The sequence below is a fragment of the Lonchura striata genome, chromosome 11 (genome assembly GCF_046129695.1).
Source record: "Lonchura striata isolate bLonStr1 chromosome 11, bLonStr1.mat, whole genome shotgun sequence".
NCBI lineage: Eukaryota > Metazoa > Chordata > Aves > Passeriformes > Estrildidae > Lonchura > Lonchura striata.
The window spans coordinates 9,148,939-9,160,732 of NC_134613.1; the positions used below are offsets into that span (position 1 = coordinate 9,148,939).

At 44.3% G+C, this 11,794-nt stretch overlaps 2 protein-coding genes across 2 annotated transcripts; one reads left to right on the top strand and one right to left on the bottom strand.

Moving 5' to 3' along the window:
* The first annotated feature begins 28 nt into the window (after positions 1-28).
* GTF2A2 (general transcription factor IIA subunit 2) lies at positions 29-4,423 on the top strand. Its single transcript, XM_077785873.1, has 5 exons — positions 29-91; positions 310-444; positions 908-1,012; positions 2,340-2,466; positions 4,118-4,423. The coding sequence occupies exons 2-5, from the start codon at positions 373-375 to the stop codon at positions 4,141-4,143; spliced, it is 330 nt and encodes a 109-aa protein (XP_077641999.1). The 5' UTR covers positions 29-91; positions 310-372; the 3' UTR covers positions 4,144-4,423.
* Positions 4,424-10,207: 5,784 nt separating this feature from the next.
* GCNT3 (glucosaminyl (N-acetyl) transferase 3, mucin type) lies at positions 10,208-11,485 on the bottom strand. Its single transcript, XM_021554219.1, has one exon. The coding sequence runs from the start codon at positions 11,483-11,485 to the stop codon at positions 10,208-10,210; it is 1,278 nt and encodes a 425-aa protein (XP_021409894.1).
* Between the last annotated feature and the right edge of the window lie 309 nt (positions 11,486-11,794).

Consider the following 11,794-nt stretch of genomic DNA (forward strand, 5'->3'; position numbering starts at 1 on the left):
GGGGCCGCGCTTCCGGCCGGGCGGGGCCGCGCTTCCGGCCGGGCGGGGCCGCGCTTCCGGCCGGGCGGGGCCGCGCTTCCGGCCGCGCGCGGTGAGGCCATGGCGGCGGGGCCGGCGGGCCCGGGGCGGCTTCCCGGGGGCGGCGTGGGGCCGGGGCCGGGGCCGGGTGGGGCTTGGCGGGGCCCGGCTCCGCCCGGGTGGCCCCGCAGCCGGGCCGCGCTGAGCGGCCCCGGCGGCGGTGCGGGCCGTGCGCGCCCCGCGGGCTCGGGCCTGCAGCGTTCATTGTTGCCTTTGTTTGTTTCCAATGAGAGCGAGGACAGCACAGGGCGCAGCCGCGGGTGAGCAGGACGTGTCCAGCCCTCGCAGCGAACCATGGCGTACCAGCTCTATAGGAACACCACGCTGGGGAACAGCCTGCAGGAGAGTCTGGATGAGCTCATACAGGTGGGGGGCTTGCGGTCTGGGTGAGTAGCTTAATAAAGACAGAAGCTCTTATCCAAACGGTTTTGTTGTTCCTGTGTCTGGGTACTTATGGCGAAGGTTTGGGAAACTTCCTGTTTGAAATCGTAAGGGTTTGGTACGGTGATGTTTTTTTTCTTTACATTCTGAGTAAAGTGTTTTATGTAGGTGGCATAATCTCTAAGTTAACAACCAGCTTAAGCTGGAACATTACAGTCAATTTGATGTTCTTCTGGTGATTTCCAGTAAATATTTATTATGAGAGATCTTTGTGTAGTACAGGATTGAAATTAAAAATGGAAATAAATATGGGAACATGAATTTTTTTTTAGCTTGTTCTTTTAGAGATCTGCTGCATTGAACTTTGTTTTGATGTTTTTAACTTATACTGCATGTTTGAGCTTACTTTGAAACAACTCAAAGTTTGTTTTCTTTTCAACTACTTCAGTCACAGCAAATCACACCTCAGTTGGCCCTTCAGGTGCTACTTCAGTTTGATAAAGCTATAAATTCAGCACTGGCACAGCGAGTCAGGAACAGAGTCAATTTCAGGGTAAGGAAATGATATCTTAAAGTTTTACATGAGATAGAGCAACTAAGTATACATGCAACTACATGCAGAATGTAATTTAAAGCGGGGTGCTCTAAGCAAGAACTTAAGAAGGTTCATTTTGGCTCTGATAATGACTGTTTACCTGTGTATTCAGTATGCAGCTGTAAGGCTCATTACCTTGTTTTGCCAGGGATCTTTTGAATAAATGCAAAAATCAGATGATGAAAACAGGGAAGAGGGAAATGCTTTTTTGGTTGATAACATTGCCATCCTCAGTGTCTTGCAGATGAGGAGGGAGCCTTCTGCTTCTCGCAGCTGTCCCTAGCAGAAGTGAGATGAGGCCAGATTTTCAGCCACATGACCAATGTGAAGAGAGAGTAGAGAGTTTTAGATCCACCCTTTCACTGGATCATTTTGTAGTTATTTTCTGTAGGTATCGTAGAAAAGTAAGTTGGGGGGTTGTTCCCAGTCAGCCACCCTAATTGATGTTAGATAGCCAGCAAGTTGTTAAGTGTCAACTTGAATGTAATGTTACAGAAAAAAGCACAAAACCCAGCTTCACATTAACTTTTGTTGTAATACTTCTCTACAGTGTATGTAGAACACATCATGATGTGAGTGGGTTCATGAAAGACTAGATTTTTAAACAATATAGAGATGTTAAAAATAGCATCATTTCTCTAGCACACTTAAATTGTTTTGCAGATGTAGTATGGTATAAAAAACAGTTTAGCATGTGTTTAGTGGATAAATTTTAAAAACCTTACTTGGACCTTAAGTTCTAAGTTCAAGAATGTCAATTTAAAATATGTAAAAGTGAAGGTCAGAAGTTTTCCATAGTGTCATCCTCAGTAATACATCAAATAGGAGGGATACCCCTTTATGTCACATGTCAGTTTTGTCATGATTTTTTTATTCAAATTGCCACTTTGGTTAAGCAGTCACAGAATTCACATCTTGTTATGATCACTGCTGTGTGCTGTGATCATATCTGATTTTTCTAATGGCCCAATATTTTAAGAAATGTTTTCTGCTACTGATCCTTTGTATACATTAGAAAAATTGTAAAACTTCTTTGCCTACCTGAGGAGCCTCCCCTTGGATATCCTGTAATGGCACTCCATGGTCTTGAGAATTTCAGCCACTGGAGGGCATTTAAACCCCAGTTTTCCTCAGAACTGCTTGCTTGCCAGTTTGTATGCATTCAGGTCCGCTGCTGGCCCTGTAGCATATGTGTTCTAGAAGGGACATAGTTCAGTAGATACTCGTTATATTTTCTATTGCTTTTGAGATGCATCCTGTAGAAAATGTCTCTTGTCTTTTGTAGGGGTCTCTGAACACATACAGGTTCTGTGACAATGTATGGACATTTGTACTGAATGACGTGGAATTTAGGGAGGTCACCGAACTTGTGAAAGTGGATAAAGTGAAAATTGTAGCATGTGATGGAAAAAGTAAGTATGAAATATTATATAAATAGGCTGAGACACGAGACTTGATTGTTTTTAGGAAGCTTTGACCAAATGTCTTACTAAAGCCAGGTTGACTGTATGACTTAGAAGCAGAGCTCTGTATTCCCCTTTACATCTGATGAGAGATGAAACAAAAGCCAGCTAATTGCTTCCCTGACTCATAGGCACTGAGGTAGAACCATGCTAGGGACTGCTGTGCACCTGTTGCTGGGAAATACATAATACTAGAGCAATTAGAAAGTTGAAGAAATCTTTATTTTCTGTGTGGTGAGTTTTCTAGTACTAATTTAGTTTTTAGGATAGCACCATGTTTTACTGAATCTGAAGAGCTTTTCAACTGTCTGAGCAAGGAATTGTCTGAGAAAAGTGTCTAAGCAGTTATTCTCTGGATTTGATAGTTGGGGACACAAACCATGAAAAGTTTTTTGTGTGCATTTGCAAGTCATAAGACTTATTTGTTGCCTAACAGACCCTCTGTTTGTACTCTGTGAGAGTTTACAGTCCATATCTGCTTGACTGGATTACTTTTGTCCATGTGTCTTGAGATTCTTTACTGGAGAAAGTAATTCAGTGACTTTTGTGGCAAGCTGCTTTATAACTTTTAACACCATCAATGTGGCAGAGTATTGCTAAAGCCATGTGAAATGGTGCTGCTTGTTTCATCCTCAGAGAGTGATGCTAAAAGCAGGAACTGAGCATGGAAAAAGCTTTATTTAAATGCACTATAGTCCTCTGAAACAGGTTCTTCATGGCTTCCTGACCCTGGCATGCTTACAATAGTTCCTTCAAGTTGTAGTTCTAAAGAGTTGACAGAATTTATTGTTTTCTCAACTTTGGTATTAGCCAAGCATATAATCTTACTGCTTTGTTTTTGTGTGCTTATTATAGTTAGTGGAAGAAACCTAACTTTCCAAGTATTAATCATTTTCATTCCTGATAAATTGTGCAGATAAGATTTAAACAACTGGCTGACTTGAAGTTGCTATTAACACTACAACCTTTTTTTTTGTTCCCACGAGAAGCTGACTTGTTGAAGGAACAGTACTCTAAACACTGGCTTGTTGTTCTCCATATTTGAGTTACATACTTTTTCCACAACTCTAAAGACAAGAAAGCAGTAATGGTTCTGTATCAAAAAGTACACTGGCATTAACTGGTGATTCTGATAAAAGGTCAGAACAGAGAATTGGTCTCAGTTGATTTAATGAAGATCATGTTCATTCTTGCATCTATTTCAAAATAAATGACAGACTACAGCCCACACTCCACCAGAGGTTATGGTGCTGGATGTGCAAAAACCTTTTTCCTTAGTAGATGATAGCCAGATGTGCTTGTGGCTGACTGCAGTAAAGTGTATTGTTACCTGTTAGAGCAAAACTTTCAGTATTTCTAATGTGTGCATGTACACAGCTCTGGAGTTTTGTGCTGCTTCTTCTCAGTGTTGCTAAGTGAAGTGAAACAGCACAAGCAGTTCATGCATGGCATTGAGAGCAGTAGAGACAATAGGGTAGGTACAGAACATGTTCTAAAATGATTGGGGAACGCTTTAGAACTTGGGGAAGGTACAAGAGAAAGTTCTTGGTTCTCTGTTTTCAGTGGAGGTGTGTATTTGTCTCACTCTTTTCTTTCCTAGACACTGGTTCCAATACTGCCGAATGAATAGACCTGTGGTTTGCCTGCAATATTTTCTGTTAATATGCAGCACTTTCTGGAGAGAAGCATGGAAAGGGACTGATCATACTCAATTCCTGTGATGCAGATGTGAGTTAACCCATACTAGAAAGCATCACAGAATGACAGTGGAAGAAATACCTGTAGCATTTCTTCATTTCACCTTATAGGGCATGAATATAATGTTACCCTTTTTTTAATTACAAGAGATACTGTTGTCTTTTTTGTTCAAAATAATTTCTTTAATAAACTTTTATTTAAAAACTTTTGAAAGAGTGATCATTGGAAAACTCAGTTTAAAACTAGCATTAACATACCGTATTTCCCAAAAATATTCTAAGTGTGTTTAGAGAAATGTTGCAAATGAAAAAGTTTCAGTTACAGGGTTCCAAGTGTGGTTGCACTGTCGGGTATTGCAAGAAGTGTCTGTTACAGACCGATGGAGGAGAACATCAGCAAAAGCTTAGCAGCTCTTGCTGGACAGCATGTTTGTGTGTTTATGACTGCAGTTTTCTGTCTATAAATAGCTCTGCTACGTGCCCTTTGCTGCACACTGCAGAGTGGAACAAAAAGAACAGACAAGTTGCTTTTATTTCAATAGGACACTAAGTATCTGTTGTTACCTTAAAGGATGCATATGTGTATCTGTACCATGGTCTTCTCTTGTTCTACATCACTCAATCTTCTAGGTTTAAACTTTTTTTGTTTTCTAATAACCATGTGGTAAACTGAATTTCAACCCATACAAGTATAAAAATTTGCTCTTCTGATCTCCCAGCTACTTGTAGTCTCTTCCTGTCTGTAGACAGACTTCTCCATTTTGAGTTCTCTGTAGCCTTTTGACTCTCCGAATCCAAATAATTATATCTTTTATTTTGTTCCAATTAAGTTGTGCATTAGAGTCATAGAATAGCCATGGTTGGAAGGGACCTTAAGGATGATCTCGGTTCAGTCCCCTGCCATGGGCAGGGACACTTTCCACTATCTCAGGTTGCTCCAAGCTCTGTCCAACTTGGCCTTGAGCACTTCAGGGATGGGACAGCCACAGCTTCTCCGGGCAGCCTCTTCTACTGTCTCATCACTCTCACAGGGAAGAATTTCTTCCTATTATCTAAATCTGCCCTCTCTCAGTTTGAAGGCATTTCCTCCTTGTCCTGTCACTCCAGGCTTTAATTGTATTTCTGGGATGGTGTTTGTCCAGTTGCTGGATCTGTTCCTTCTATGGAGGTTGTTTCAGTTCATGGAAGGAGTGGGGAGCAAAGGGAAGTTAAGGCAGTCTGGTGCCAAAGGTCTTTCTGCTTTTTGTTGTTTTCCTCTCTATAACTTTCTTGCCACTTGCTATTTTTTTCATTTGAATTTCAGCCACTCCTGCCAAGTTTGTGTGTTTAATGTACTTTGTGGACTTGGAAGAGTGAATTTACAACTAAAAGCATCGACTGCACTTCTGCTATACTAAGCTATTTTAATATCCATTGGAAAATACGTCATTTCGCTTGCTAGAGCATCAGCACACTTGCTGCTGCCTATTTGGCTCTTCTTTGCCTGTAGTGTTCCAGACTTTTTCATTTATTTCCTTGTTGGTTTTCTTTGGAAAGATCACAATTGCTTCCACTTCTCAGCAGCAGAGAGAAAGTAAAATATAGCTTTGCGTCTTGACATAGACCTGGAATGGATGTTTCTATTTAGAAAGTAAATTAAAGTGAAGGGAAGAGTAAATACCAGTGCAGAACTGGCTGTGGATGACTGCCTGTTTAAACATGTTTCCAAGAAAAAGGATTTTGCTAATTCCATAGGTGTGTAAACCAGGATGTTATCTGATGTAAGCTGTTTGCCCAGTCAAGGATGTCAATACCTGACTTCAAGTGTTATCAGAGAGGCACAAATTTAAAGTGCAGAGCAGGAAGAATTTATGATGAATTTCCAGAAGACAAGTTTAATCAGGATCGTTATGTACCTTTGGAGGATGACTAGGCACAGTGAGGTAGGGAAGAGTTACTCAAAGCACAGACACTTGTGTTTAAGGATCTTGGCAGCTTAGGGGGTAGGATTTCAGTCAAGGTCCTACTGACCTGGGTTTGCTTTTCTGTAGTCAAAAATTTTGGGGTGGGGAGGAATGTAGAAGCATGTTACAAAGCACTTCATTTAGTAAGAGTGTACTGGGAGACATGAACTTTGCTGTAATCTAAAGGGTGGTTTTTGTTAAGATTAGCCATTATGGACTAGGAGGTAGTAATTCACAGATATATCAACATTTTGGTTTGCATCTTGTGCTAAAAGAACCTGCATTATTCAAGGAAGTGGAAAATTGTTCACAGAGAGTAGTTAACATTTAATGGTCACTGCTGTTGCAGTCAGAAGAAAAAGAACACCCTAACCCTTCTCCCTGAATCAATTTTACTCATGACTGCAGATACCTTATTGTGCTCATATTGTTCATGTTTACTTTTTGTTTCTTTAGAATTTATTACCTGTTTTCCTCCAAATTCATTTTCATTGACCCATCTCTTTATTATAGGGCATCTCAGAGATGATCATATAAAGTATCAAATACAAAGCAAGAAGGAAATAAACCTTCCTAACTAAAGCTAAAATGAACTGTTATGGACCTGTTGTGTAAGTATGTAATAAGCCTCATTGTTCTTGTAAAAATAAAGTGAAAACCAATTGGAAATGAAACATAAAGACAGGTTTAAACCAGAAAAATAAATCTGTTTTGAAGTCTCAGAATTATAGTTTCATCTGCCTCCTGTGCACTTCTTGAGAGGTAAATTTGCAGCATATTACCTCCTTAAACAACTGGTGGTTATCTAGAGTTCAAGTTATTAGTTAATGATTGTAGACAGACGTGGTTGAAGTAGATTTTTTACTACACAAAGTTAATATTTCTGATATGATTTCCAATTGGACAACCTATGATTTTACTGATAAATTTGGGGTTTAAACTATTTTTTGAGGTGGTCCTATAAACTGGTGTGATTCTGTTACTTTGGGCTAGTCCTGCTCTATTCCAAATTCTTTTTTCAGTTCTACAACCAACTGGCAAGTTACATGATTTCTCTGTGCTCTGTTGTCAACTATCTAAGATGCCAGCTATCTGATTTCTAAGATCCTTTGAGATCTCTGGAAGGCAAAGTTCTCTATTAGAGTTGAGATGTGGTTTTTACTGCCATTTCTAATGGCAGAGACATATCACTGCTTTAATGTATGACTACACTCATAAATATGACGTTCCTAATGTCTTTGAAAGAGAATATGCTGAGAACATTCCTTTGTAAGAATCTTTTTGTCTTAGTTCACCTTAAGCATTTGGGAGTAGGCTCATTCTTTCAGAAGAAGTTAGGTCACTCCTAAAAGAAGTGATTTGAAAATAAATTTGCACAAGATAGCCTTTGTTTTTCCATCCAAATCATCTGAGAGGAATTCTGGGTAGTAACACCATTAGAAACAGGAAATTTCCTTTGGATCAAGAAAATTGGATGTCGAGGTTTGCAAGTTGTTTGCCTCTGCAGGTAATAACATCAGAACAGTAATTTTCATCCAAAGCAATGATGTCTGAATGGGAGAGTTGCCTGGGCTGTGCTTTTAGATAGCTGCTGTCCCTCCTACCGAGTCACCAGGCTGGCACTCTGGTATGCTGGCTTCACTTGATGCCTTCATATTCTGTGGGAAAGCTTTTTCAAATCTGGATAGATGCTTAGATTCTCTGTCTTCAGGTCTAACCAGGGAGGGCAAGTGAGTAACATTAAATGAAAAAATATTTTATATTTTGACTTTGCTAAAAGGCTTACCATGGGACAGATTTGAAGTGGTAGTTTGCACCCCCAATGTAAACTCTTGTCTCTGGCTCTCCCTTTGTAACATTTTTGTGTCTGACAACAGATGAAACACTGTTATTACACTGTTTACGAGCAATACTTTGTTTCTGAGAGAAGAAACAGCTGAAGAAGTTAAACATTTACAGAGTAAAGGGGATAAAAATTACTGTTGACAAGTCTGTAAGTAGCTTGTAAGTATGTATCTTTCTCCACAGGTATATTTGCAAAATAATAGAGAGGCCCCTCATTCAATAATCTTTCGCTATTTCAAACTGGGATTCCTTCCAGCCCCCCAAACCCCTTTGGTCCTCAAGAAATAAAGTATTTAGTTTTTACAAACATCAATTTCATGGACAGATTTAGGTTTGATGCAATTTCTTAGAACTGTTAAGTTATGGGGATCTTTTTGTCCCAGGAATATGCACATTTTCCCTCCATTTTCTAAGGGAAAAAGTCTTTGCCACAGTTAGAAACTTGGTGACCCTTCTCTGCCTGTTTCAGTCCAGGAACTTGAACATATCCCAGCCCCCCACTGAACCCCTTGGCACTAGTTTGCCATTTTGAACTAATATGTATTAATTTAAAGTAAGCAAAAGAGTTCTAAGAAGCAAAATCAGGTTGGCAGCAGTGATTTGATGCAGTCTTCTATGGTGGGAGTCTTGGATTTCTTACCCTAAGTCGCCAGAGAAGTTTTGTTTGTTCTAAAAGAATGTACTAGACATGGAGATAATTTCTATTTAATGTTGAATTTGCTGCTGAAACCATTTTAAAAACTTGTATGTTACCATCAGGTTAACATAAAGCTTTAATCTCTTTAGCAAATGTCTGCTTACCTAAATTGGAAACAGCTCCCCCCAGGATCAATAATTCTATTTCCTCTTTTTGCATAAACAAATGCTCAATGATGCATTGGGTATTTATGTTTGAGAGCTTTTCGTGCCAGTACTTGGTGGTGTTGTCTGTGAAATCACTATAGCGTTTTAAAAATCACTATTTTACAACCAAGTTCACTTTAAAATGTTTAACAAAATTGCAGTGATACACCTTTCAGTTACTTCATCTTCTCATCCTATTTAAATCAATGTTTTAAAGATCCATGTGACTGCAGTCATAACTTCATCTAAACCATAGCCTGGTGTTATGGAATTGCTTCAGATGTTCTTTGTATAATGCTAATTCTCTGCTGTAGACCTTAAATTTGTAAAGGTGAGTGTTTACTTACAAGAAAGTTACTTGAATAGATTTTTTTTAAAAAATAAAGACAACGACATTAATCTCTTAGCATTACAGGTGGTGAAAAGCTGTTGGATCCATGGAAAGTGGCTAGCTTTAATATGAGAAGGTGAGAAAAACACGTGGGTGAAATACAGAAGTTTGCAAATCTTCCTTTCAGCTACTAGAAACTTTAAAAAACAATGTGTTAGGTTGTTCATTGCCCATTACTGGATATGGCAATTACAGTACTGAAATATCACCAAAATATTTTTTTTTTTTGGGGGGGGGGGGGCAAGGGGGGGTGAGGTGGTGGGAAGAGAGATGTAGATCTTAGGGAATGTAGGTTTGCACACCATTGTGTGCATCCCTCTGCCTGTGTTTGAGATGGAGAAGTGGGTGCACAAAGGCTTAACTTGTTTAATGCTGCCTGCTTTTCTGCCAGGAGCACAAACCATTCTCCTCGGAGGACAAAACAGAGAAGCGCTATGTATTTTATTGTCTTGGGTTTTATTGAGGGTTGGCTTTTAATGATTAACGGGTTTTTATAGAGTCAAAGTTTAAAGTGAGGCAAAAGCAGCAGCCAGATGTTCAGCTGAGCAGTCGGGTGCTCTGTGGAAAAGCCAATAAATCATTGTTTCAGCTCTGCCCCAGCCGACCCGAGGCCCCGTGACGGCCCCGCCGTCTGCAGGCGGCAGCCCGGGGTTCACCTTTGCCCGCAGGCTCAGGGAGGGACCGAACAGCGCCCCGGCCCTGCCTCCAGCCGCTCTGTGCCCGTGAGGGGCAGGACGGGCGGGACGGGCCGAGCCTCCCGCCCTTGCACACCGGCCCTTCCCTCCGTCCGTCCGTCCGTCCGACCCTCGGCGGGGCCGCAGCCCCGCGCCCGCCCGGGGGCTTCTCCTCGGGGCCATGCTGAGGCGTCAGCCCCTCAGGGGCCCGGGGGATCCTCCCGCTGGCCCCGAGCTGCCGTCGGCCGGAGCCGCCCACGGAAGGCAGCAGGTGCTGGCCAGCCTCCGCGGCTCCCCTCAGAGCCCCCGGCCGTACAGGGCCTTGTGGCGCAGGTACTCCTCCAGACACTGGATGGCCGCATCGTCCACCTCGGGGTCGAACTTGTTGGCCAAGAGATGGTGCTGCTGCAGCATCCAGGGCACGTCGCCCACCCCGTAGATGCAGATGGAGCGCTGGTGGCGGCCGGTGCAGGGCGGGTAGGGCGCGCCCTTGGTGATATCACCCTCCAGGTACTCCCACTTGACCAGGCGGGGAAGGGCGTTCATGTCCGAGAGCTGGAACTTGTCGCTGAGGGGAGTGCCCCCCGGCACGCCCGGCATGCGGTTCAGGGTGGCCCAGACGTACTCGTCAGGGCTGTAGCTGTCCTTGGACCACTCGAGGAACTTCCGTGCTGTGGGGTTCTCGAAGACATACTGCACGAAGTCCCGTGTGACGGCGTTGTACGCGCTGCCCGTGAACATGGGGTAGCTGTGGGGCGGGGGCAGTTTCTTCTGGGCAGTGCGAGAGATGGTCTCGCCCACCTCGTGGTGGTACTCCCAGCGCTGCTGCTTGGCGGCCGAGGGCCTCTCCGACTCCACGGTGTTGTGGCCCTGCAGCACCTGCAGCACCCGGACTATCTCGGCGTTGGTCTTGATGGGGAAGTCGGTGCCGCAGGTGTTGATCAGGTAGCGCCATGGCACGGGGCTCTGCAGGAGGTCCTGCATGCAGTTGAGGTCGGCCTGCAGCCGGGACCAGGTGGCATAGACCACGCTTTCCAGGCGGCTGGCCACGAAGACGTTGGGGAAGCAGGCAGCAATGGCCCGCACGGCCTTCTGGAAGGCGGCCGGGGATTTGCTGTCTACATGGACACAGTAAACATTCTGGGGAGCGTAGATGGATCGCAGGAGCCGCTCAAACATGTCGATTTTGTGGTGAATGATAATGGAGTAGGCGATGGGGAACTCCTCCTCCTCCTGGCTGAGCGGGAACTCGATGTAGCGCCGGGTCTCCTTGAAGGCTCTGCAGTCCCTCGTAATGTTCAGGTACTCGCCGGGCGTCAGCGAAGCCCTTCTATTCTTCACTTCCAGGTTGTTGAGCTGCGCCTCTTCGATGGCCTTGTGGTCCCCGCGGACGACCCCCGAGCAGTTGATGCTGCGGCTGGGGGGGAGCTCCAGCGCCCGGTAGAGGCGGGAGCGGCCGGCGGGGTCGGGGCGCGCGGTGCCGCGCAGCGCCAGGGCGGCGGCGAGCAGCGCCAGCGGCCCGAGCAGCAGCGCCCAGCGCCGCCGCGCCGCCGGGGCCCGCTGCCGCCGCGGCATCCCCGCGCCCGCTCTGCGCTCGCCCCCCGCCTGCGCTGCCCGCAGGCAGCCCGAGCCCTGCCGCACGGAGCAGCCCGGCAGCCGGGCTGCTGCTGCCTCTGCGAGGTGGGGAAGCAGTGCTCGGGCGATCCCGGTGTGACCGCAGGTGAACAACAGTCCCCTCCCTCCCCGTGGCGTGGCTCTGTTTGGTTTTATCAACACTGGAGGTGGTTCTATATCTTCTGTGTCTGTTTAAAAGAAGATATTTCATCTTACCTCTGTCCAGCATGTAATGCAAGGAAGTTTCTCTAGAATTTAACCCTCTGTAAT

Bases quoted from the DNA above. Each gene is read 5' to 3' on its own strand.
- GTF2A2 (XM_077785873.1), top strand. From the start codon at position 373: ATGGCGTACCAGCTCTATAGGAACACCACGCTGGGGAACAGCCTGCAG. The intron at 1,013-2,339 runs GTAAGGAAATGA...TGTCTTTTGTAG, and splicing joins GGAACAGAGTCAATTTCAGG to GGGTCTCTGAACACATACAG. The intron at 2,467-4,117 runs GTAAGTATGAAA...TTTCTTTCCTAG, and splicing joins TGTAGCATGTGATGGAAAAA to ACACTGGTTCCAATACTGCC.
- GCNT3 (XM_021554219.1), bottom strand. From the start codon at position 11,485: ATGCCGCGGCGGCAGCGGGCCCCGGCGGCGCGGCGGCGCTGGGCGCTG.